This window comes from Bacillus rossius, chromosome 12 (genome assembly GCF_032445375.1).
Source record: "Bacillus rossius redtenbacheri isolate Brsri chromosome 12, Brsri_v3, whole genome shotgun sequence".
Classification (NCBI taxonomy): Eukaryota; Metazoa; Arthropoda; class Insecta; order Phasmatodea; family Bacillidae; genus Bacillus; species Bacillus rossius.
Genome location: NC_086339.1, coordinates 25,820,242 through 25,845,497, shown reverse-complemented (window position 1 = coordinate 25,845,497; position 25,256 = coordinate 25,820,242). Strand labels below are relative to the sequence as shown.

The 25,256-nt window shown below is 38.1% G+C and overlaps 1 protein-coding gene across 1 annotated transcript; it reads right to left on the bottom strand.

The window, feature by feature from the left end:
* Positions 1 to 14,266: 14,266 nt before the first annotated feature.
* On the bottom strand, positions 14,267 to 24,923 carry LOC134537275 (uncharacterized). The gene is made up of 6 exons (XM_063377548.1): positions 23,867 to 24,923; positions 23,603 to 23,749; positions 22,746 to 22,928; positions 22,213 to 22,345; positions 18,773 to 20,627; positions 14,267 to 14,349 (listed from the first exon to the last, which is right to left on the bottom strand). Exons 1-6 carry the CDS (start codon positions 23,971 to 23,973, stop codon positions 14,267 to 14,269), a joined length of 2,508 nt encoding a protein of 835 aa, XP_063233618.1. The 5' UTR covers positions 23,974 to 24,923.
* Between the last annotated feature and the right edge of the window lie 333 nt (positions 24,924 to 25,256).

Below are 25,256 nucleotides of genomic sequence, written 5' to 3'. Positions count from 1 at the left end.
AACCTTGAACAAAAAAATGACTAAACCCTTGCTTTGGACCTGAATTTCGACTAGAAATTTTTTAAAAAATACAGCCCGCATTGGAAATCAATACAATCATTAAACAGTTAATAATGTATAAAGTTTCCCATTTGGCTTGGTGGAAATTGGATCCTGCCAGTTTCCGTTCGTTGACTTCCGTCGCGCTCACGAAATCGCTCCCGTCGAATGCCTTACACCGAGAGCCGAGATGTTCACGCATAAAAAAAAAAAAAATTGGTTGTCTGTAAAGTCGGTTTACGGACGATAGTTTAACGTGACAACGTCATAACAAAACATTGATGAAATTATTGCATACTTTTATGAATAAAATTGAATCATTTTTACTGAATTATCACTATTTTATATGGCTACAAATAAGGAGTGAAATGAAATCCACAATTTAATTGATAAATTTACTTTTATTTGCATTCATTAATTCAAATATGTTTATTACTTTAACGAACAGATTATTTTAACTATAACTTTTATACATGTTTGCTATTTAACTTCTTCCAATCTGTGTTATTCTGTTAAGGATAGGAAAAGTAGGAAACGAATGGGAGTGTTTCAAGTTTAATGTGCCTCGAAAAAGTCAAATCGATGGTTGTTCCAATCGAGTTGAAGAGATATAGATGCGGCGCAAGCGTACAATGAGCGTAACGGGACACGGTGTAACGGGACAATATGCGTAACGGGACAATATGCGTAACGGGACACGGTGTGTAACGGGACAATTTGCGTAACGGGACACTTTTTCGTGCGTGCAGCCGGCGTTCATCAATTTATTAGACGTCACGTCAAAAAAAAATGTCAAATCAATCTTCCCCCCCGCAAAAAACGCGCGTCAAGGCCTCGTTTACCGCGCGGAGAGCTGGGTTTCGCCGGCCGCGAGCCTCGTCTCGTCTCGTCTCAATTAGCTTCCGACGTCGTACCTCTAGGAACAATGAGCTCCCGCGCGGGCGAAAGTCATTTACATCTCCCGCCACCGCGCCGCAGCGGCTTATTAAATCGACGCGCCGACCGCACGACCACTTTTACATCTCTCTCCCCCCCCCCCCTTCCCCCTTCTTTCCGCCCCTCACCCAGCAGCGTTGCTGCGCGCCTGCGCGCGTGATGTTCCATTCGTTACCTTCGCCTTCCCGAATTCAAAAGTTTATCTCCTTCCTTCCCCTTCCCCCCCTGGTTCATCTCGGCCTCGTGTGAACACACCCTGGAAGTTGGTATACGAGACCGCGACTATGCGTGCGTGCCAGAGCTCGCGGGGGGGGGGGGGGGGGGGGGGGGGGGGGGGGGGAAGGAGGGGGGGGGGAGAAAGTTTGTTTTAGAAGTGAAATATCGCACTTAGGTAACGCACTTGTTATGCACGATTTAACAAAACATTCTGAAATTCTCTCGAGATGTAAAACAATTTTTAAAAAAAATGGAGGTTTACACCTGCGAAGAGCCTTACGTACATTTAGCTGACTGTCTACTGTATCTATCTTCCCGCTCCTGAGTTTTGCACGTCCGTAGTGGGCCAGAGTAATCGGTAATCGCTGCGTGAGCGTAGGCGCACACAAGAGCAAATGATATTTGGATAAAATAAAATATGGCAACATGAAAGATATCTACGCCTGGCAATTCCAAAAGTTTAATTGTAGTATATATAATTTTTTTCACGTACACAAATACAATCTTTGGAAATAAATAAAAATAACAAACCATGCGAACAAAAAATAACAGGTAAAGTAACAACAAAAAATTGCACCACAGTTACCATTTTTGGGTTAATTACTTCACATTGCTTGTATTGGCTTTTTAGAGAAGTCCTAAAACCACGTTATAAATATCATAAAGACTAATAACACGCGAAGAAAAGTTTATTTAACAATGCTTTTTATTTTAGACAAAATTATAATATTAAAATTGTCACCAGCTAACACTCAGTATACAGCTGGATGTCGGGAATTTCCAAGGTTAGTAGAGAGAGGTTGTCTCGATCCCATAAGAACAATGTAGACAGCACGACACTCCGCTCTGACGTCATCTGCAGCCCCGCCGTTCCCAGCCGTAATACTACACCTGCTGACTGACGGCTTTCTCTTATCAGCTCGGCTCGTTTCACATGACTGATACGCAATACTTATAGTATTTCATTTATGCTTTGTAGATTACTGTTAATTATAATCGTTTTGATATGCTTTTCAAATGACAAAATGCTGTGACTGAAAACAAGGATGAATTATTATTTCAACATATTTTTAAGTGACAGTAAAACTTTTCAAAATATCAATGATGAATCCATGAATTTTTAAAAATTAATATAATTAACATGTAACTAGTAAACAAAATGGTTTATTTGTATTTATTTCTCAGCAAGATTATAATGTTTAAAATAATTGCATATCAATTTCTTAGTGTTTAATAAAAGTAGCCATAGCTCATTCAAACGTTTTGGGAATGTTTACAATATAAATAAACTGAAGTTAGATTTAAAAATAAATTTCTAACATGAATAGAGCAGTTTTTCGTGTAATCGTTTCATCCTGTTTTGCATCATACTGGAGCGTTTTCTTCACTTTTACTTCGTCAAATGAAAGAACAACAATGCGTTCGAAGTCTAGCAACGAAGAACGTGCTACATTCAAAAATTCAAACATGTTTACTAGGATACCTTTTCTCATGTCAAATGAAGATGCCCATCGTTGAAGAGTTGAAAGTCCAGGTAATGGGAAGTTAAGTTTCTGTTTTAAAAATAAATAACATCGCTTACTGAAATAACGCAAAGTGAAAGCGAGAGCTATTTCCTCATTGGTCCAGTTTACTCTTTTTTTCAACGAAAGTAATGTCACTTTGATTTTTTGAAAAAAAAAAAAAAAAAAACACTTGAAAGAATATTCCGCATGCGGAACTCTAACGAAGAACGTTTTTTTTGTTTGTTTTTAAGATTTACGTTTTCTTTTTTGAGTTTTTTCATGACTTCCAAATTTAAAACTGACTTTCTTTCGGCAAGAAACAAATTTTCTTTAAGAATTTGGATTTACTTCCTAAGCATTTCAACCGAGTCATTGTTAGAACAAGACTTTGAATGCTTTAACTGACTACAAGAACAGGTTTATTCCTCACTTACATTTTCATTTGAATCTACAATTAATTTACAAAAAATTTTTTTTTGTTTTCCCTGCATTTAACTCGGTCTTCTCGGCGCACACGACTTTCCAATGTTTCTACAGGTGTTGTAATTCCAAGTTTTAATGAAGGTAGAGCATTTTGTTTAAGACGTCTTTTAGCGCATGCATTTAACAACTCAGCTTTCAAGTCGCGCTCGTAATCATCATCTGTTAAGTGCTCTGAACATATGTAAGTTGTTTTTGGATTCCACTCACCATCACGTCGGCATTTCTGAACCCACACTTTCAACAGATGATCATCACATGGGAATCAATGATATTTTATATGATTTGTTTCAGGTAAAGATTTTGTTTTTACAAGCTATTTGTACACACAGCCACTGTACACCGCGTACCTGGCATTTTATGTTTAAATACAACTTGTTAACAGCGTTTAGCCTAATAAAACATATTCACTTTAAATTCGTGTTCTTAACGTTTTGCCTGCTAGTTATAATTAACGAAGCACCCGTGCACTTATGATATAAGCAACACCAACATTTTATAACACACGCACTCTCAATTAAACTCCTCACAACAATAACTCTCCCTGCATTACGCTGTAGTTTGACACGTTATTACGAGCAGATGTGCTTGTAAACTAAGTAACTGATAGGAGCGGACGGGCTGGCAAGCCGAGCCGGGGCTGCAAGTGACGCGATGCGCAGAACGATGCGCAAGCGATCGAGGCAACCTCTCTCTAATAACCTTGGGGGAATTTCAGCTATCCGAGCCGAGCAGATTACGATAACCAGCCAGGCGCAAAGACGTAACGAATACTCGTAATAGAATATGAGTTACGATTCTTGATAAGAGCCACATCCCGTAGAAGAACGAAAAGAACTAGAAGTACGAAAAAAAAAAAAAATCTAATCTTTCGAACGAATCATTACATAGAACCGATTCAAATGAATCGATTCGGTAGAAAGAATCCTCCTGCCCATCACTAGAGTACACGTTATGGGGAAGTGGAGGAAAAAAAAAAGATCTGCAGCAAGCATGTCAAGAGTCTGAGGTCAATTGGCTCGTGTGTTCACAGACGTTTTGGTCTACATTGCAGTCGCCATCTTCAGAGTATCGGTCTCCCACTGGAGAAGAACGAAGTTGGTGGCAGCAATGTCGACCGAAACTTCGGCTTGGGACCAGACAGCATATTGTTCCGAGTGACCTCGGCCGCGCGTAAACTTGCGATCCTCAGGTCGCGTCCAAGTTTTTGGCCACCCCTGGCAGTACGGTTTCCGTGACAACCCGCACTTTTCAGCGTCGCGTCGTCGCAAAGAGAGGGCGTTCGTTCGCGAACATCCCTCCTGTTGCGACGTGCGGGCGCCGACATGGGACAGCACTCTGCGTCGCCGGAAGCAGCACCTGCCGATGGGTCTGCGCGCGGTTCCTGGTAAACCCCCCCCCCCCCCCCCCCCCCCCCCAAAACTTGTCTCGAGCTCACATATCCAGAAGCGTCCACGAAATTTCATTTCAGGAGGTGAGGGTGAGGTGCGCGTGTGTGCAAAACTACCTGTCCTGTTCTTGTTTGTTTTCAAATTCTTTCCATTTATTGGTGGGAATGATATTCTTTTTTTTTGTTTCAGTGTGTAGGAATATACATCTCCACCCAAATCCCTACTCTACGTACACCTTTGGACATTACACCATGATTATTTTTTCCTTCCCCCCCCCCCCCCCCATAATTTCCATTGTTTAAGGGAGCTTTCTGAAATTCTAACACAATACCTCTTTTTCATTTGTTGTTATGTCACGAGATACTATCTTCAAAAGATATACACTAAGTGAATATTGGGTGTAAAAAGTCGCGCAAGTACAAATATTTACAAAAAAATTGCACAATGTTTTACACACATTTATTAAAAAATATCTAATGGTAAGTGTTCATCAAGTATAATCACTTGCGTGACCTTATACAGTCTGAAAAAAAAAGTAAACAATTGTGAGAAATTTTGTGACTGCACAACAAATGCGAGAAAGCTGTTCGGAATGAATTTGCAAGAAAAGCCCTGTCACTTCTGGTCACATTTTCGTATCCAACGATTTTCGACAAAAACATAAATAGGGGGGGGGGGGGGGGGGGGAGGGGGAGGTTAATTCGTGTCGAAACATGACTTTCAATATTCTCCATCAAATAAAGTTGTACGGTCAACTTCCAACATGTCATGCATATAAAAGTTAGTTTTTAGACTAAGCTAGCTCAAACTTGTTAATTTTAAATTTTATTTTAAAATTAAAATCACTTCAGTGCTGATCTGGAAATTAGAACTTGTTACGATTGAAATATTCTGCGATCTTTATAATTCAAAGACATGTATTATAATTATTATAGAAAAAAAATTGTTAACATGCTAAAATTGTTGCGCCCGTCTGCATATTACTGTGCAGTCGGGCCTAGGTGGGTTCGAGTGCCGAGCGGTACACTCGCTGATAGCCAAAATTAAGGGATAGGTACCCCAAGAAGGAACTCCATGAATCTGTGGAAGATCTCTTTTACTCCTGCTCCCAACTCTACACTTCATTTACGTACAAGTCAACTACAACCATAATTACATTGTAGGCATCCGCTCCCTCCGAGAGCCTAGCCTCCTCTGCTACTGTTCCCCAGCTTCCCTCACATCAGTCCACCGCCAGCAACGCCCTAATCAAAGTTCAGTTTTCCAGGCGTCCTGTCACGAGGCACTCCAGCTTCCAGGAATCAGCAGCGACGCACACGCACAATCATCCTTGGTTTGTACAGCATACAGAGTTCCACAAACAGTTCTGTGTACATGCCCGCTGACGTTTTCAGATTACAAACATTCGCTACGCATCAGCCGGCTAAATGCACATGTACCCTTTCCACTGAATCATAATAACTACGTACTATCTTTATAAATGTCTTAAAACGTATGCTCAAATGAACTAAATACAATACAAATAATACAAAGAAATAATCTTGTCGATATGTCTATCCTCCCGGAATCCCGGACACAACAAAATCATATAAAACTTAATTTATTTTAATTCTTTAACCTCGTTATCTCCCTGCGTTTTCTTCGCCAGTTGCAAGATTCGTTTGGTGGAAACTTTTTGCTGGGCAAGATTCTTATTGGCTGATCCCGACAAACATCTAAAATATTTTAGAGCTAGTCCTACACACAAAACATTTTATGGAAACTCGAGGCATGCAACTTCTCAAAACACTAGTGCTTTCTTTTTATTTGTGTCATCATAAGCATCCGTTATGATTTGGCCAATTTTATTGGCAGGTGCTGTAAGCAAAAGCCTGTCAGTGTGACAAGTGGTTTTACGATGCCACAACGTGCCCCCCCCTTTTTTTTTTTCCTTTTTCCCAAATCAACGGCATTGCCCGTGACGGGCCGATACGATGACCTTAATGGAAACCATGTGCTAACTGTACCGTTGGACGCGGGATGCGGGCTTTTTTTTTTTTTTACGTGACAACGTCTAATAATCGATGAACGCCAGCTGCACGCACGAAAAAGGATGACTCATTGTCCCATTACGCACATTGTCCCGTTACGCTCATTGTACGCTTGCGCCGCATCTATCTCTCTTCCACTCGATTGGAACAACCATCGATTTGACTTTTTCGAGGCACATTAAACTTGAAGCAATCCCATTCGTTTCCTACTTTTCCTATTATCGTCATATCCTTGACAGAATAACACAGATTGGAAGAAGTTAAATAGCAAACATGTATAAAAGTTATAGTTAAAATAATCTCTTCGTTAAAGTAATAAACATATTTGAATTAATGAGTGCAAATAAAAGTAAATTTATCAATTAAATTGTATATTTCATTTCACTCCTTTGTATCCATACAAAATAGTGATAATTCAATAAAAATGATTCAATTTTATTCATAAATGTATGCAATCATTTCATCAATGTTTTGTTATGACGTTGTCACTTTAAACTATCGTCCGTAAACCGACTTTACAGACAACCACTTTTTTTAGTATGTCTGTTGCCCGTGAACTGGGAATGGGAGGCGTCAGTGCTTTCTGAGCCCGCCTAGTCATGAGTGCATTTGTATTAGTGAAGCAGGACGATAAGTGCGACACTCCCTGGTGCTTCTAGTGCGGTATCGCCTCTAAGTGCAAAGCTCTAGACTGGCGCGAGTCTTCTCGTCGTGCATAGAGCAACTATATGGCATTTGAGCGGTTACCATAACATGGTGGATAATTGAAGATAAATAGTGTAATGCTAGTCACTTGGTTTTTTTTTGTCCTTACAAAAGCTCTTAGTGAATCTTATGACAAGCGTGTTAGAAAGAGCAATTGTCCGATCGTAACCTGACTATGGTCTGTTTTTTTTTAAACTTCACTTTACAGAATGTCCAGACAAATTCGCGAACAGAAAAATCACTTTCTTCTACAGGTCTTTTATAATTTTCCACTGCCCTAATATCTGTAGTATTACCATAGAAAACAACCCATATATGTATATATTTGTGCAAATTTTTCTATTATAGTCACAACGTAAACATGAATTTCTTCAATGTTGTTTCAGAAATTTTTACACTTTACTAATAGTGTAAAAACTATGTAAAAAGTGAAGTTTGGAACACCCTACTCTGACAACCCATCACAAATTGAATCCAGTCGTATATGATAAAAAAAATACAAATATGTTCAAAAATACTTGGCACGCCAACTTCCAACAGACTGAAAGTAAAATCATTTTGCATGGAACAGTTAATTAGTTAGCGATACAGGATATGCCTTTGTCTAACCATTTCATTTAACTCCTGTAATCTCAACTTTATCATACCCTGAATATTCCTAGTTTTTTTTTTCTAGAAATCAAAAATTTTTTCACAATTTCAGGGTTTTTCCCCCCTCCCATGCGTTCTTTAAATGATTCATGCAATAGGGAATTTTCGTTTAATACAAATATTTAGACTTACGCCACTGCAGTTTTGAACTGTCCGTCATGGAAGAAATTCGAGAATGAAATAAATAAACCCTGAATAACAAATGGACCCAACATGACTATAAATTCCTACACGGAATTCTTCTAATATTTAAAAGTTTGAATGCGTTTGTCTGTGCTTTCGTCATTGTGTTGTCCATAACACACATTAAGGCTGATCGTTGGCTTTTATCTGTTTTGACATCAGCTGATTTAGGCTTGTTTTTTTTCTGCGGGTTTTATGTTTTCATTTTTATTTTGGTTATTTTGCATTCGTGAATTTCCCCCCCCCCCCCCCCCCCCCCCCGTGGTGAACAGCAGCGCGAGACTGCAACGGCGTATGTGTCCGAGAAACTGTGTCAAGTACATATCCGGGCTGTTGTGGTGTGTCTGACCCAAGTGTCGGATCCAGAGGTTCACCTCGTAAGGGAGGGGGGGGGGGGGGCACTCTAGGATTTCAGAGAAGCCAGAGAAAAAAAAAAATGTCTTAAAAATTACTAAATTTGTATTTAATCTACTCACGCTACACAACTAACATCAAACCACCAGATTTTATGATTCTACAAGAAAAAATTCATTATTATATTAAAATATTTTATTGGTTTCGGAAACAAATGGTTTTTTGTCGGCAATATTAATGTAGCAGACAGCTGGTTTTTTTCGGGGCTGGGGGGGGGGTGGGGGGTCACTTGCTCCTGGTGCCCCCCCCCCCCCCCATCCCTTGGACCCGCCAATGGTCTGACTCGGACGGGGACGACAAAGGGGAGGGGCCTCACGCCGTGGTCTCGTGTTGCAGAGCGAGGGACGCCAGGCAACCCGGGAACGCGATGGCGCCCAACTCGGAGGAAGACGGGCCCCAGCTCAAGTCCCCGGCGGACGGCCAGTGGGCGAGGCACGACTCCAGCAAGGTAGGCACCCACCCGCCCCTCGCCCCTCAACTCGACACCCCTCTTGGGTTTGCTGTGTACCACAACGCCTAAATACACAAACGCCGAAAAATGTTATTGCAGGACTGCCACAAAGGTTATGTTAGGTTACACTAGGTTAGGTTAGACTAGGTTAGGTTAGACTAGGTTAGGTTACACTAGGTTAGGTTAGACTAGGTTAGGCCAGGTTAGGTTAGGCTAGGTTAGGCTAGGCTAGGTTAGGCTAGGTTAGGTTAGACTAGGTTAGGCTAGGTTAGGTTAGGCTAGGTTAGGCTAGGTTAGGTTAGGCTAGGTTAGGCTAGGTTAGGCTAGGTTAGGCTAGGTTAGACTAGGTTAGGCTAGGTTAGGTTAGGCTAGGTTAGGCTAGGTTAGGTTAGGCTAGGCTAGGTTAGGTTAGGCTAGGTTAGGTTATGCTAGGTTAGGCTAGGTTAGGCTAGGTTAGGCTAGGCTAGGTTAGGTTATGCTAGGTTAGGCTAGGCTAGGTTAGGCTAGGTCAGGCAAGGCTAGGATAGGCTAGGTTAAGTTAGGTTATATTACGATAGGTTAGGTTAGATAAGGTTTGATTGTGGTATTTCGGCGTTAAGGTACCTACATTTAAGAAACACACACAAATTCATTCAGTTGTTTTTTCTTCGTTGTGGTACACAGCAGATTTTCTAGCTGTCGGCGTTGTGGTCAATTTTGACATTCGGCGTTGTGGTAACGACCCCTGCACTTCCACAGACATTTACGACAGGGATTCACTCAGTGGAATATCACGGGAGTAGTGTATGAATGTTTCTCCAGCGGCGAGTTAGAGGTTGTGGTGCTTGGTTCTGGCTGCCATATTGGATTGTGTCATCACAGTGGCCATCTTGTTGACAAAAAATCCTCAAAATTACAAAAAAAAAAAACTATTTCGAAGGAAGAATCCCATTTTTCGTGAGAAAATTTCATTTTTAAACCACATAAATATCGATGCTTTGTTAATGTCCTAAGAGAGACTGAGTACTACTTAAAAAATTAAATTAAAGCTGCTGAACCTAGAGTGCGACCTTTGACCTAAAACTTTTACCTTAACCTTGGCACCGGCCGCCATCTTGGATTCCGCCATTTTGGTTTATAGAACTCTCTGCAGTATTTAATTGTGACGTCATGTACGCCATCTTGGAAACTGATGTCACATACGCCATATTGAAAATCTGTAATTATTATCCAATAGGAAAAATTTTAAATTTATAAAAATTATTATATAATATTAATAAAAACGTAAAAGTGCACCTACGCCATAGTACTTGGTTATATCAATTCAGATATAACTTCAGCTGGTATGGCGTACTGCACTGACATTTATGGATATTATATTTGAACGAATTATGTTTTATGTTATTGGGAATAATAACATCTAATCCTCTCTTAATTTTTGGCAGGTAGCCTTAATTGTATCCAGCTTGAAAGATTAAATAAAGTTAGTAATATAGTCTTTAAAAACTGGACACGTTATTGCCTTGTCCGGAAATGAAATTAACATTATTTTCTATCAAAACCAGAGGAAAAAAAATTGTGTGGGACTGTTTCGGGACGCACAGACGTTGGCTCAACGTGAAACGTCTAAATCAGCGAGTCGCTCTGGGTGTAATGTATTGAAATGAAAACGAGACTTCAGGCTACGTCTCAAAATGAGCAGGCTGCGCGCCATGGCGTGAGACTCGCATAAAGGCACTCGCAGGATGTTTCCACGGTGAGAAGTGGAGTCGCGAGGTTTACTAGACTTGATGCAAATATATCTGGTTCAATTTATCCCATATGCTCCTAAAAATAAAGGTTACAAGAAGGCATGGGCTAATAAAGTCCTCATATCCTCAAAATACCATCAAATCCTTAGAATTCGATGGTTTCGATGTTCGAGGAAAAAGTTCCTAAGGGAAAATATTAGAAGAAATAAAGGAAATTACAAAATCCAACACTGATAACTTCTGAAGTTTACTAGGTGATGTTTGATGTGAAAACTTTAGCCGCGTTGAGCGATTTTTGGTAGGGGCAAAACTTATGGGTTCGCGTCACCGACATGCTAGTGATATAATACCAAAATCATTTCCTTACGTACATTTGACGTACACATTTAGAAACAGAACTTTAATTTTTTTTTTACTTTTGTCGACAGTCCCCATGACTGCCTTTTCGTTCCCCCCCCCCCCCCTCCCCAATCATATCTACCCTGTTACCTATCATTCCCCAAGATATTGCACCTTTAACATGTAAATATTTAAATAAAATTACAATATTTATTGATTTTGGAGAATTGGATAATGAATAAACCATTTAAAAGGTTAAATTTTTAAAAATCGTAATTGTAATTTTGCATTTTTTGTACATTATTTTATTTTGGACTTCGAAGACCTAGATTCATATTCGAGAGGCGTATTCGAAGTACTCATTGGTATTCGAATTTGAGATTCGGATTCAAGAAAATTTTGATTTGAGCCGTCATGAGTTACAAATTTATTTTAACCGCAATTGACGTTCATTCTAAGCGAGCATATGCTGAACCGTTCCAGGTCATTATTTCATATTTACGTTCCACACGGCTAAAAGTGCCGACGTTTGAGAGGCCAAACTTTCACATAATTGAAATTATATATACAAATCGGATACTTTTTCCATGATTAGCTGTAAAATTTGTCTTTTTAATGTTTTTGTGAAGTGTGGATAAATAGAATGAAATTGAATATAAAAGTGTGAACGTTTTAGGTTTAAAGTCAATTTTTCGGGCTGCTTTGGGAAATGGTTTATTCTACCTGGTCTTTTAAAATCATCAGAATTTTTATGATTTTAAAAAGGTTGAAAATAATTTAATAAAATTTTCTGAAATAATTTTAATCCATACTACTAGTAGCCACCAGCATTGCCTTTTAACAAAAAAAAAAACTTTCAGTTATTTATCCCGTTTAGTTCTCTTTAACCATACTGCAGAAAATGGTTAAAAATTCAACTTTGGCAACTAATTATGCACAACGTTTGCACTATATATATATATATATATATATATATATCATTTTGTCGAAGTTCAGTCACATCAAAAAGTCGGCACGTTTAACCGCGTGGGACGTAAAAAAAATAAAACAATGGCCTGTGACGGGACATACACACAAACAAAACAAAAGACGGGTATGTGTGTGACACTCCCGAGATACTCAGTGGGTTCGACTAGACTCGTATTCCAGAGGAACCGACTTTCGAATCCAGGCGCGACCCTCCAATTCGGGTTTACCCATGCTTTCACGGAAATCACATCAGGATAATAATCACCAATAATCCTGATTAGGGACCCGAAAAATTCGCGGGTTCCATGACCTCTAGGATGAACTTTATAGTTCTACGTACATTCAGTCAAATGCCACCCTCTCACTGGTTGCTGCCTTTTGAAAGTGTCCCAACGTAGCGGCCTGTGATTCGATACAGCTACGGTTGAGTGTTTCTCACTGACCCAGCGTCATCCAGGTGAGTTGTGAGCCAATGTCAGGGGCAGCACTAAGGTATACCTAACTATTTGAATTTCAAGCTGTCGTGGAATGAATCCGCGAATTTTTCCGGTCTCTACTCCTGATTATATTGTCGTAGTGCATAATAGCCTCGAACGACTTCGCTGCCAATTAGTCTCGAATGTCTCAGCGGGGGAGGAAAAAATAAATCATACATTCTCGCAATTCTGAAAAACAATCAAAGTCACCATTTATTAGGCGGTTCTGGGACAGCACGTAAGAATCCGAGCCCGGGATTTCTTACAAAGGATGTGGCTTTGCAGACCCCTGCCCTCCCCATAGTATTCGTATGCCATTATGTTTTCCAGTAAGATAGTATATAAGCAATGTTTATATGGTCCAAGCTTACAGTGATCTATTTTTCCATGCGTGCATTTTGTCAGTCTTAATATTCTTGTAAGTAATTTTGATAAATGTTTTATTCAGAAAAGCAGTTTTAATGTGTTTTTGACTGGTTTCCACTAGGTTATAATTCACGTATATGCATTTTTCAGTCTTTTATTTAATTTCAATGTGGTTTCTAGCATTTCCTTTTGTGCAGCTGTGGTTTGTTTAGCTAACATGAGTTATTTCAACTTTTTTAACATACAGCCACTCCATAACACTTAATACCTCCACGGTTTACAGCAGGGACGCAAATCTGTTGGCTTTCGGGGAATTTGGTTGAGGGGGAGGGGGGAGGGGCGGTTCGAGAATTTTGCGAGTCGGGTTAACGAACAAGTCATCTCTGTAGAGGGTGCTCGTATGTTGTATACTGCCAATATTTTGACCTACTAAATTGTTGTAATAAGCAGAAAACTTTATGATATACAGTAAGTTTTCTATTTTTAAAAAAATATAGTTTTAACGTTTACGTTTGCGAACTCTGTTTCACAGTCACAATTTCGCAAGCGCAGTGTGGGGCTTCTTGATTCCACGGTCAGTGTACTGTTATCTGAACTGAGCTGATCACCTTCCGTCACGGGTAGATGGTGGTGGCGTTTCACGGTTGGAAGGAAGAGTTGACGAGATGTTATTCAACGCAGCGGCAGAGTGGATGGAAGAAATCACGCGTCGCAGTGGTCGGCGAAGTTAGGGATCGAAAACATTCACGTCCACCGTGTTGCATATCGTGTAACGGTGAACCAGTGTATCTGTGTCAGTGAGGCGGGATGACAAGCGTGTGACGATTATCAATGTATTAAGCCTCAGTAGTTTAACTTTTACATTTTTTTAGTGTTTTTTTTATTATTTGAGCACAGTACGATTATTCACAAGATTTGTCGTGTTGTGCCATATCTCTTCTTAATCTGCGTTACATAACCTAAACAACATGCTTATCAAATTTATTATAATATGCTATTGATAGGCCTACAGGGTTCTCGTGTATGTATGTTTTATATTTACATATTATTTATTTGGTGTCTGCGTCCTGTTTTTGAATGTTGGGTGAAAATTTTCACGTAAACTCTAATTGAGAGCTCTTATTTTTTTCCTCAATACAATGCAGGTTTTCTTTCCAGTTCTCTTCACAGCTTATAGTCAGTTTTCAACATTTAATGTACGCAAGTAGCGTAGTAACGCCTGTTTTGGCACAGTCTATTTTATTATGGGCCCATGATGCGTAGTTGCACGATACTTGCTAGAGAATTGTCATGATACGCCAACCACGCGTAGATGTGAAATTACACTAACCTCGGAGGAGTCCCCAGCTGCAACACACTTTCCGTGTAAAAAATTACATGTCCGCTCACACGATCATGGGTTTGCCGCCCATGCCCGTGATGAAGATGCAGCTCAGTCGCTGGTTGGCTGAAGCGACTGCACAGGGAACTGGGAATATATGAGGGACCGTTTCGTCGTACAATCTCCCCTAGCAACAATGGTTAATCTATTTTTTGTCCCACGCACATTTTTTTTTTCTAGACTAACGTTCTACGTGATCTGTTTGTGCAAGCCAGCATTAAAAAAATCTTGTTGAGAACATGAGAAGTAACTTTTTCTCACATCTCGGGCTCGAGTATAAGAGGGGAGGGGGGATTTTTCTTGCTTCCACACCCTTAATCAGTGGAATACGTTTTGTCGATCTTTGTAGGAGCGTACACTTAAAAAAAATAGACCCCATATGAGATTTTGCTGTTGTTTGCGTCACCAAATTTTTGCGGTGACGACTAATTAATTCTCTTGTGTATACAAATCGGTTTTACTAACTACCACGCAATTATGATTTCACTAACAAATATATTTTTTTACACTCTGCAAATTCTTGGTAGTGTGAGTAGTCCAAAATGTTTCCGCAGCAATAAAACTTTTTTTTTATAGTGTAATAGCCTCTGTCTGCTCATTCACTGTATGGTAAGAAAATAACCATGGCGGCTTTATGTTCAGATCACTACACTGTATATTTTTTTGTTGTGAATGGAACAGAAATATTCATGTAAAATTACAGGTATCTGTAAATATGTACATTTCACATGAAAACGACTGTATCACAAAAAAATAGTGTTCGCAGTAATGCTTGGTTCAGATTCTTACCCGGGCATTTATGCTTCGTGTTGCCCCAGTACCTGCAGTAGTTATTTATTTGTAAAGCTATCCACATTTAACTGAGCACATAATTAGTATGATACAACAAAATAAAGTCAAATGGTTGAATATTCAATTATCGTTCCCATGGTTTAAAATATTATGCTCGAAAGAAACATCAATTATAATATAAAATTATGTAATACTCAGTATTACTTATCTCGAAAATCGTATTTCATAAATGCAAAAAATAACCATACCCATGTGTTGTACAAAGTTAAAATGTTTCAATATTAGTATCACAAACTATTTCTTGGCAACTGTTTTCCAAAGGAATCTTTTTTTAAAGTATCAGAAAATATGTGTAAGGTTTTACGCTTGCGATAAACAGGGCGCACGTTGCCGTTTGCTGTTGTATTTACTCTGGATACATCCGTTTCCCCTACCCATACGTTTCTACGAAGGTCCATTTGAATATCACCACCACCCTTCTTCAACTTCTTTAACTATACCGATGTTGACGATATGTTACAGGCCTCGGCCACACGGTCACACGCGGGGTGCAGATCTTCAGAAATAAAACCACGTGACTTTAAAAGTGCTTAAGATATCCGAGTGGTGTATTATTTTAGAAAAAAAAATTAGAATACGCTGGGGGCGGATGAAAATTTCTGTTTCCAGATTTTTTTAAAACTTTTTTTTTAGAAGAGTGAAAATGGAAAAAAATACGTTTTCCCAGAATATTTTTTATGAATGAAAAACCCAGTACAAATTATAAAAAAAACACCAAAGGGACTTGCACACACCTTTATCATAGTTTCTCCGCCATATAATGTTATTGTTACCGCTCAAATCTCACAGTTGCTCTACGCATGACGAGAAGACTGCTCGCCCGATTAGAGCTTCGTGCTTAGAGGCGATACCGTGGCGGAAGCACCAGGGATAGTCGCACTTAACATTCCGCCTCGCTGACACAAACACACCCCTGACTAGGCGGGCCCCTTAAGACTCTTATGGAGCGGAGCCCTCACAGCGATGAGCCGAGCCGGCCACGTGTTTCTGCCCTCCGGGAGGCGTGGTTTACAGCCGGGGGTGGAGTCAGACGGGCAGACGCGACCGTGACGTACGTGCGGCCGGCTGCCGGGGTGGGGAGAGTCTCAGGGTTTCCACCCCTCCTTTCCTTCACTGTGCATTCCTTAGCCGCGGAGTGCCTGGCGACACTGGCTTGCAGGCAGTTATCAACTGTCCGAACAACACTCTCATGGACGTTCATGTCCTTGAAGGAATCAATCACAATATATTGCCTGAAATTCAATATGTTCGACGGTAAACAAGGGAAATAAAAACAATCAATTTTATTTTATTTTTATGGTTATTCGCAGAAACACTTTGTCTTTTATGAGCTGAAGTATTGTTTTTATAATGGCCATTTCAACATAATTTTCCAAATAAAATTTAGAGTTAGTATTTTACAATCACTTAAACCTACTCTTAGAGTAAAATATTTTTACTCTAAGAGTTTACAATACTGAAATTAAGATGATAGGTCTGGATGGGGAGGGGGGGGGGGAAGAAAAAAATGCTACATCTGCAAATAATTATTTCAATGCCATGTTTGTTTAAAAAATAGTTTATCTAAAATAATTTAATGAGTTTTAAGTTTTTCTAGGCATTCAAGTATAATTCTAATGTATAAAATACTGCGCGAAACATAGCAAGCAGTCTGGTATGGGAATAAAAAAAGCTTAATGTTTGCTGGTATTATCAGAACACTGTAATCTATTAAATTTATCTATTTTATTAATTTATATGGTCTTTAAATATTTTGGATAATAGAAGCCTCATAATATATAATAAAGTAGTATCATTATGGGGCTAAGAGCACAATGCTATTTTTATGGGACTTCAATTTTGGTGTCTGCGTCAGTTGTGGCTGCCATTCGTATGTATTCGCCCACGTTCGGGAGTTTCCGTCGCTTTCAAAATTGACCAAAATTCGTAAAATATCAACATAATTTAGGTTTTTATTGTATGAAGGAACCAAATTCGAAAAAAATTCACTTCTTAATTTACTTATTAAGTCACACGATTACAATCCTTAGTTCGACTCCCAGTGAGAGTAAATTTGTTGTTTATTCAGCTTAGAAATTCGAAAAAGTTAGAATAAAATTATAAAAATTTCGCCTTTTTAATAAAATAACTAATTAAATCGATTTCAGTTCTTGGTTCCATCCTCACTGAAAGTTAAAAATAAAATAATTTAGGCCAAAAATATCAATTTAATTAAAAATATTTTACCAAGAAATTACTATTTACAGGGAAAAAACATTAAAACAGCCAGGTAACTCATCATAAAGCAGACGGGCCATTAGGAAGACACACAAGCATACAGTCAGTTATGTGGTCTGTGCGGTATTGTATGGTTGTCGGTCGTATTATTATATTTTTTTCAGTGTTGCAAACTTTTATTGTAAAAATTGCTTTAATTTAGGCATAATGAAGGTTCAATAAAACTATTAATAATAAGTAAAAAAATATTTTATTCGAAGTGACCAGGATCCGATCTTACAATCTTGTGGCTCCCAGACGCATTTCCTTTTAAAAATATTTTGTTCAAAATAAAAAATTAATTGGTAATAGGTATAGTACATATTTACTAGTTCAATTTACAAGCAAGCAATTGGCTACAATTACAACAGTATTATACATAAGCAATACAACAATGGAAAACGTAGGAACAAAAAATAGTATATATCACTGGAAATCTGCTTTCAAAATTATATAATCCTATCAATGTACACATTTAATATAACTTGAAAATGAAACTCTTAAATATTACAAACCTATTCCCTTACAGAATCCTCATTTTTTAACTTATAGCCTGCGTTTTACAAGTTGTAAATTGGCTACTGTCAAAACATTGAACACCAATAGTTATAACAATTTTGATAAAAATGGCGAGAAAAAAAGCACAAATCACTACAATCTGCTTTCAAAATAAACTTCTGTCAGTATACAAATGTAATATAATTATTTACAAATTTTTGTGTGTGAAACTCTAAACATTACATATCACTCACTTCTAGTACGGAATTCTCACTTTTCAGCTTACTCTTTCTAGTTTTCTTCTGTTTACACGAACTAGCCACGTCTCGTATTTCCATATTTCTTGTGTAGCGAGGGTCAACAAGTTCTGGAACCAAGCAGTCATTATAAAACTGAACCAACTGTTGTTGCATTTTATTTTTCCAGAATAGGTCATCTCTTTCTACCCTTGTAACTTTTACAGGATGATCCTTAGATGTCCAAATAGCCAAAAGACAGAATTTCCTGTTTGTGATATGTAACTGACCTTGAATTTGAAAAAAGTAATCATGATTTTTTTTCAAACCAGTTATTTCATTTGTACCCATGTTGCATGTTAAGTACCGTATTTTTCCTTGTAACACTGCTTGGTTGGGTTCCATGCCTGCTGCAGACGAAGGACATTTTATTTCCACCAAACCATCTTTTTCAATCAATCCATCCGGCGTAGCTCCAAGGAAAGGCAAATCTTTATCTATAAAAAGACCACAAGGCTGAACAGAAATGTTTTCTTGTTTTTCTAGCTGCTGGATAGCTGTTGACTCGTACTTTCTTCCATATGACAGAGATGGAACGTTGAGAATGTCAGGAGAATATATAATATTCTTCACCAAACTGCGGCAACTAGTAGTCGGGCGTCGGCGACATATTCTTCCAAACTTCGATGCTGTTAGCATTTTACGCCTACGTTCTAGCCATTCGCCACTTCCTGCCTGAAGCAGGGTACCTCTTTCTATTTCTCTGCGTTCAATGTCTGTTTTCTCGAGTGACTTAAAATGCAGTTCTTTTTGCGCCTCGTAAACATCAGGAGCCATGTCAGTTTTTTCACTATGTTCACCATAGTCGCTGTCTCCAATTTGCTGGTATTTAGATTTTGTTTGTTTATTAGAAATAAGAGCTCGTTTGAAGTGCTTCTTTTTCATGTTTGCATTTTCTCTTATTTTTGATCTGGAAGTTTCTAGCTTCTTCACAAACTTATTTGGGCTGATACCATCACACATCGTTTTGTGAAGGACGTAGTGAGGTTTTCGCGTGTTATGCGAAACGACTGCAGCAGAGCATCTTGCTTGATACGACCGCTTCATAGCATAATTGATCCTCTTTCCTCCAACATATTTTGCAATTATGGAATTTAGTTGTTCCACTGCGTTACTATCGACATCATAGATCAGGCTTCTTGAATGTTGAGTCAAATAATGCACTGCTTTCATTATGTTATCGTACAGGCCACAATTCTTCATCTCAGGAACTAAGTTTTTCTCTCCTACTTTTGGTCCAGGGCAAAAGTATTGAAGAGATGAGCATTTCTCGTGCTCACCGAAAACATGACTGGGGCCATTCAAAATATCTTCTCGAAGAGCAAAGACTTTTTGTGCAATTGGTTTGTCTTCTTTTTTTCTGTGCTTAATGGCTTCAGTTACCGCTCCCCGTAGCTTCAAAACTTTCTGACTAATGATTTTTCTCAGAAATGGAGGGCCTATCTTAGTTTGCTCTGATAGTGTTCTAAGCTTGTTGCAATAGTTTCGCAAAAGGTGATTACGACACTCGATCTTTTCGACGGTCGTATTTTGGTATGGCCTTGCTTCCAAAATTTTTTTATAGCAGCTGCTATCACCATCTGCAATCATTTTACTATATTTAACATTGTATATAGGTTCACTTAATTTGAATCCTTCTACAATGATGCTGGACTCCATGCTGCTTGAACTACCAGTCCAATTTCGGTAGCATGTGTGAGAAGGTATGTCATTTGCATTTTGTGCTCGAGCACATACAAAACAAAATTTATTACGTACTGCCATAAAAAGAACTTTCTTTGTAAAAAATCCTACAATTGCTGCTACACCGGATAAAGCATTGTATTGTGTTCTGTACGACCTTTTTGACCAACAACCATCTACCACTACAGTTAAAAGAGGAATGCCATTTTCATCAACATCTCCTCGTTTGATTGCCAGGTTTATTTCTTCCTCAACTGCTTTTCTCATTTCTCCTAAGGCAGCTTTTTCCCACCCGTTAGATACGTTGTTGTGAACTTTGGAGTAAGTTTTAGAAGACATGCATGGTATTCCTACTGTAGCACATAATTCTTCCAAATGAGAAAATCCACCGCCAATACTCATTACTCCAGCCACAGCTCTTGCATTGATATCCATGTGAGTTGAGGAAGTGCCTGGATCATGTGTATGTAATGAAAATTGCCCATTGCACATGTTACATCTAAAGAGTACAACAGATGACAATCCACGCCGTATTTCTTTGAAGACCTTCATATTATTTAGTGAACAACCAAAAGCAGCATTATGATTCCCCAGCTCTACCAGCTTCATCAATACGTAACCGATGTCCACAATACGATGTCCTTCAAGCACAAAGTCAGTTTCTGTTGTAGTGGTCGGGCACATTTCTGTTTTATCAGAGGATTTTATGTTGGAATCTTCTTCATAGTTACAGGCAGATTCTCTTAAATAGCCCAGCTCATCGCTGTCAGTATTGGATACCTGAAACGAAGCAATATTTGAATGAACAAATAGTGCTGCAAACAAAAGAAATTATTTTTACACATAGTAGGTAATGTTTGAATGAATGGTAAAATGAGGGAGAATGCCGGTAGAGATTTTTGAACACCCACCATTGCAATGCAGATGTCTGTCACTATAAACCAGGAATAAGCATTGAAACATAAAAATTGAGCCAAGTATAATCTATTATCAAGGAAACGAGGAAAGTTGCATAAACCGCACTATTGTTACTTTACAGAAAATGAATAACTCGATATGACATCTGGTGTTGGTTTTAGTTACTCTCCAGTGTAACCGATGTGTGCACAGTAACACTGAGCCCGCCAGTTTATACATATGAGTGTGATAATCAAGAGATAATATAGGGATTTTGTTGTTCAAGTTTCTTACTGAAAATTCAAGTCATTTTAGACAATGCCCAGGTATTTTTATACTATTATTGTATGCGAATTTAAATCATTTCAATTAGGTACAAATGTACATTTTAACTGCTACTTTGTCAATCCCATATGTCGGTTGAGGTTGGAATGGCTGTTTGTTGTGATTACTGCAATTTGCCTATATCGCACCACTTAAACATGGTGCGATTTAGGATACTAAGAATTGAATTATAATTTTCTTTGTGAATAATTATTTCAGATTTTAGAATATGTCTAAGTGTTAATACGGAAATTGGAGGATAGTAGATATGGCACAAGCTGTAGAAAAATACAACTGGGCAAGCTACATTTAAATTTTAAATGAATGTGCTAGACACTACTGTGTGTCAATGTGTATACTTTTAGACATATCAGGGGTGAAGTGAGAAAGATATGTCCGCGTATGTGACCAGACCCAAGAAATAAAAGGTCGACAAATCGATCTACCACCTGATGCTTAGAAAGAAATTAGAACAGCACATTCTGAAACTAGAAGAACTTATGCATTTGTCTAAGTATAACTGATGTAAGGAAACTTGCTTTTCAAATAGTTGAAAGATACAACTAATATCACCGATTTAATAAGGAACAAGAAATGGCTAATAAAAGTGTGCTTTGATGAGATCATGAAAAGGACACTGTGTCTCAGTCTGCCTGTTTGCACATCAATGACTCGGATAAAGGGATTCAATAAAGAAAATGTAAATGCATAATTTCGAACCATTAGATAAGGTAGTAGAAGAAAATAAAACTGATGCATTGCAAATTTTCATTATGAATCTGGATTATCTACTGTCCAAAAAAATGCTGGAAAAGTTGTATGTTAGAAGGGAATGTGTCAAATTGGCACAGTAGGCCTATCTAGTGGTGAAAGAGAAATGAAAACTACTATTGTATGCTGCACAAGTGCTTCGAGAATATTTGTACCACCATTGATTATTCTGTAACGACAGCGAAATGTACCATTGTTGCAAGCTAGTGCAAGTCTCGTTGAAGTTTCAGATATTGGCTACATTAATCCAGAACTTGTCGTGAATTTCATAGAACATTTTGTAAAACCCATCAAACTATTTCTCGAGAACAAAGTTATACTTGCGATGGTTGGATATAGTAGTACATATTACCAGCAAAGTTAAAACATTTACCTGTCCATGTGAAGTGATTGAAGTCACGGATAGGTGGTCCAGAGAGTGCAAATTTTCTGTGTTGGTTTCATAATCCTGAGCTTCCAAAGAGTTCACAAATATTGGAGACAGCTGTTTCAGTACTGCGTATGTCCTAAAATGACAAAAGTATTCTTATATACATTTTTCAGTGGCCTACACTTTTTAGAAAATACTACTTATGTTTACAATAATTAAAACATTATGAAAGTCCGTGGCTACCCTTAGCTTTCAGGCAAAGAAAAAAATTAGGTGTTCTTGAGTATTTTGGGCAAACTTTGAGTCCTTTAAGGCCATTTTTAGCCATTTATTGTCATTTGTGATGGTTTGCCCCCTCCCCCTACAAATTCTGCCCCCTTACAAACTTTCATATGGGTGCCCTTGTGAGTAATGTAACTTTGATTATTAATTAAAAACCAGAAAATTTATGATACGGTAGCATTATGGAATGTGTACTGGCCTACATTCAACCAGATTATTACTAGTAAGGTAGAACCGATACTAATTTTACTCACTTCGTGTGTATCCCATCTTCCTGTAGTACCTCTTCTACTTCAGGTATGTTTTTACTCATAGTTTTCAGCTTTGTAGAAAGTACTTCATCTTCGGAAACGTCACATTCGTGTTCCAAATCTGCATGATTATGTTGACCAAGATTCTCTTCTGTATGCTGGCTAGCAGCAGCTTCATGCATTAGCCTGAAAGTAAAATAAAAGTTCAAAATATAATAAGGGTTAGTATTGGTAATGAAATGTATTTATTAACACTCTATTATGGCTAAATATATGCTAAGTAATGTAGCTTTTTGTTTAGCAACAGATGCTGTGTAATCTAAAACCGAAAATGGACTCGATTTTATAAGGAAATAACTAATATAACCTTTCTGTGCTCACTAATTCAATGATAATTGCTTTATCTTAAATATCAACATAAATTTTTCTACTGAAAATGGCCCGTTATCCAACAACAAATATAAATCACACTTCGAGTTGAACTGGCCACATTTTTTTGGAAGTTAATAGAGTGTTTGGATGAAATATTTATTACCTACTATTTTTTTAAAATCTGTTTGATAATTACAATAAGAGTAACAAACTTAAAAACTGTGTTAACGTGTACATATTCGCATTTTGAACAAATCCTTCATGTCGAATGACCACGAATAAAAAAATTATTACATTCAAGAATAGTCAAACCGGAAATGAAAACGAATTTTACCGTAAATTGTGCAGTGCTAATGGCTGTGGGAGTGGTGACGATAAGCACTGGGCGTATAATGACTAGAACGTTTGTAAAAAATACTATCCAGCTAAAATAAATAAAGAAACAGGCAGCTAACTGTATAAATAGCATAAAAATACTATAAACTTACTCTTTTTGAGTTATCAAGTTGAAAATTCCGCTTTCTGTCTGACTTGTACCAGGTGCTGACGAATCATCGTTCTCGTTTCCCGAACTCGTTAGCGTCCACGTTACCTCCTCTGGAAATGTGGAGATTTCTTCAAGTCTTCTTTTTTTTCTAAGAAACATGATACCATATTATGATTGTGTTTAAAAAACCTTTTGTAATTAAAACTGTGTGTTTCTGTTTTATTTCTTGTGATCTTTTAAAAATGACCAGTAAATATTTACTTACCTCTCTTGCTGGTATGCGATAGCAGCCGTTGCTTTTCTTTTCTTTCGTCGAGCACTGAGCCATAAATGGCCTGATTTGCCTATTCTCTTGTCCCGTTTCTCTTCCATCTGTTGTAACTGTAACTACTCTTACATGCAGCTTTGTAACTGATTACATCAAGTTTCTCCAGAAGACCAACTATATCGAATGTAAATATAAATGCTTGACAAATCCCTGAACAAACCTTTAAAACCAATAGTAGGAACTGGCACTCTGAATTACATCCGCTATCCCACGGAACCACATTCACGCGCACTGCAGGATACAGGTATGTAGCTCCGTTTTCTTTGGATTGCGCATTCGCGATGCGTGGTGCGTGATGCGTCACTGTGTGACCACGCAGCACTCGAGTCTGTGCGTTGATACGGGGCTGGTTTTCAAGGACGCGCAAGCGGGGTTCCCCGTTCCGGCGACTGCGTGTCGCGCATGCGTATCGCGCAGCAGTTGCCTGGCCGCCGTGATCACGCGTGCGTTTTATAATGGAGGCAAAGGGTTTCACTGCAGAACATAATGAATAAATGATTGATTTAGTGAAAGCAATTTTCTCAACAACTAATTGCGGAAACTAGACTAAAGGTGTGCCAAGTTGTGTCTGAGATGGAACTGAAATCGTTGATGGAGCAACAGAAACAAACCAATACTTATCAAGAACAACAACCTTATCAACACGTGGATACTGACATTAGTTTTCCTGTGTTTGTCTTACACCCCACTCAAGTCTGCATATCTTCAGGCAGAAATAGCAGTAACGATGCTAATGTAGAAGGAGGCTTCGTGAGACTCATTTAGAAATTAAGCAGTATAATTTCACAGAGTGAATGAATGCAGAGACATATCAATTAATATTTAGAATATAACCAGTATAATTTCACAGAGTGAATGAATGCAGAGACATATCAATTAATATTTAGAATATAACCAGTATAATTTCACAGAGTGAATGAATGCAGAGACATATCAATTAATATTTAGAATATAACCAGTATAATTTCACAGAGTGAATGAATGCAGAGACATATCAATTAATATTTAGAATATAACCAGTATAATTTCACAGAGTGAATGAATGCAGAGACATATCAATTAATATTTAGAATATAACCAGTATAATTTCACAGAGTGAATGAATGCAGAGACATATGAATTAATACTATTAATAAAGTACTTTACATAAATACATTTGAATGGGTTATAACACCAATAATTTCAGTTTCGTTAAGTAACAATTTGGATAGTGTTTTTTTAAAGTAATGCATCTATACATAAACAAATAAAATAAAACTTAACATTAAATTTAATTAGTTGAATTTGTTTACCTGAGAGTTAAGATATACCTTCTGTTCAACAGATA

What these genes read in the sequence shown, in the direction of transcription:
- LOC134537275 (XM_063377548.1), bottom strand. Translation starts at nt 23,973, where the DNA reads ATGGAAGAGAAACGGGACAAGAGAATAGGCAAATCAGGCCATTTATGG. An exon ending in GAAGATGGGATACACACGAA is followed by an intron (nt 22,346 to 22,745) that starts GTGAGTAAAATT and finishes TTGTCATTTTAG; the next exon opens with GACATACGCAGTACTGAAAC. An exon ending in CAATCACTTCACATGGACAG is followed by an intron (nt 20,628 to 22,212) that starts GTAAATGTTTTA and finishes GCTTCGTTTCAG; the next exon opens with GTATCCAATACTGACAGCGA.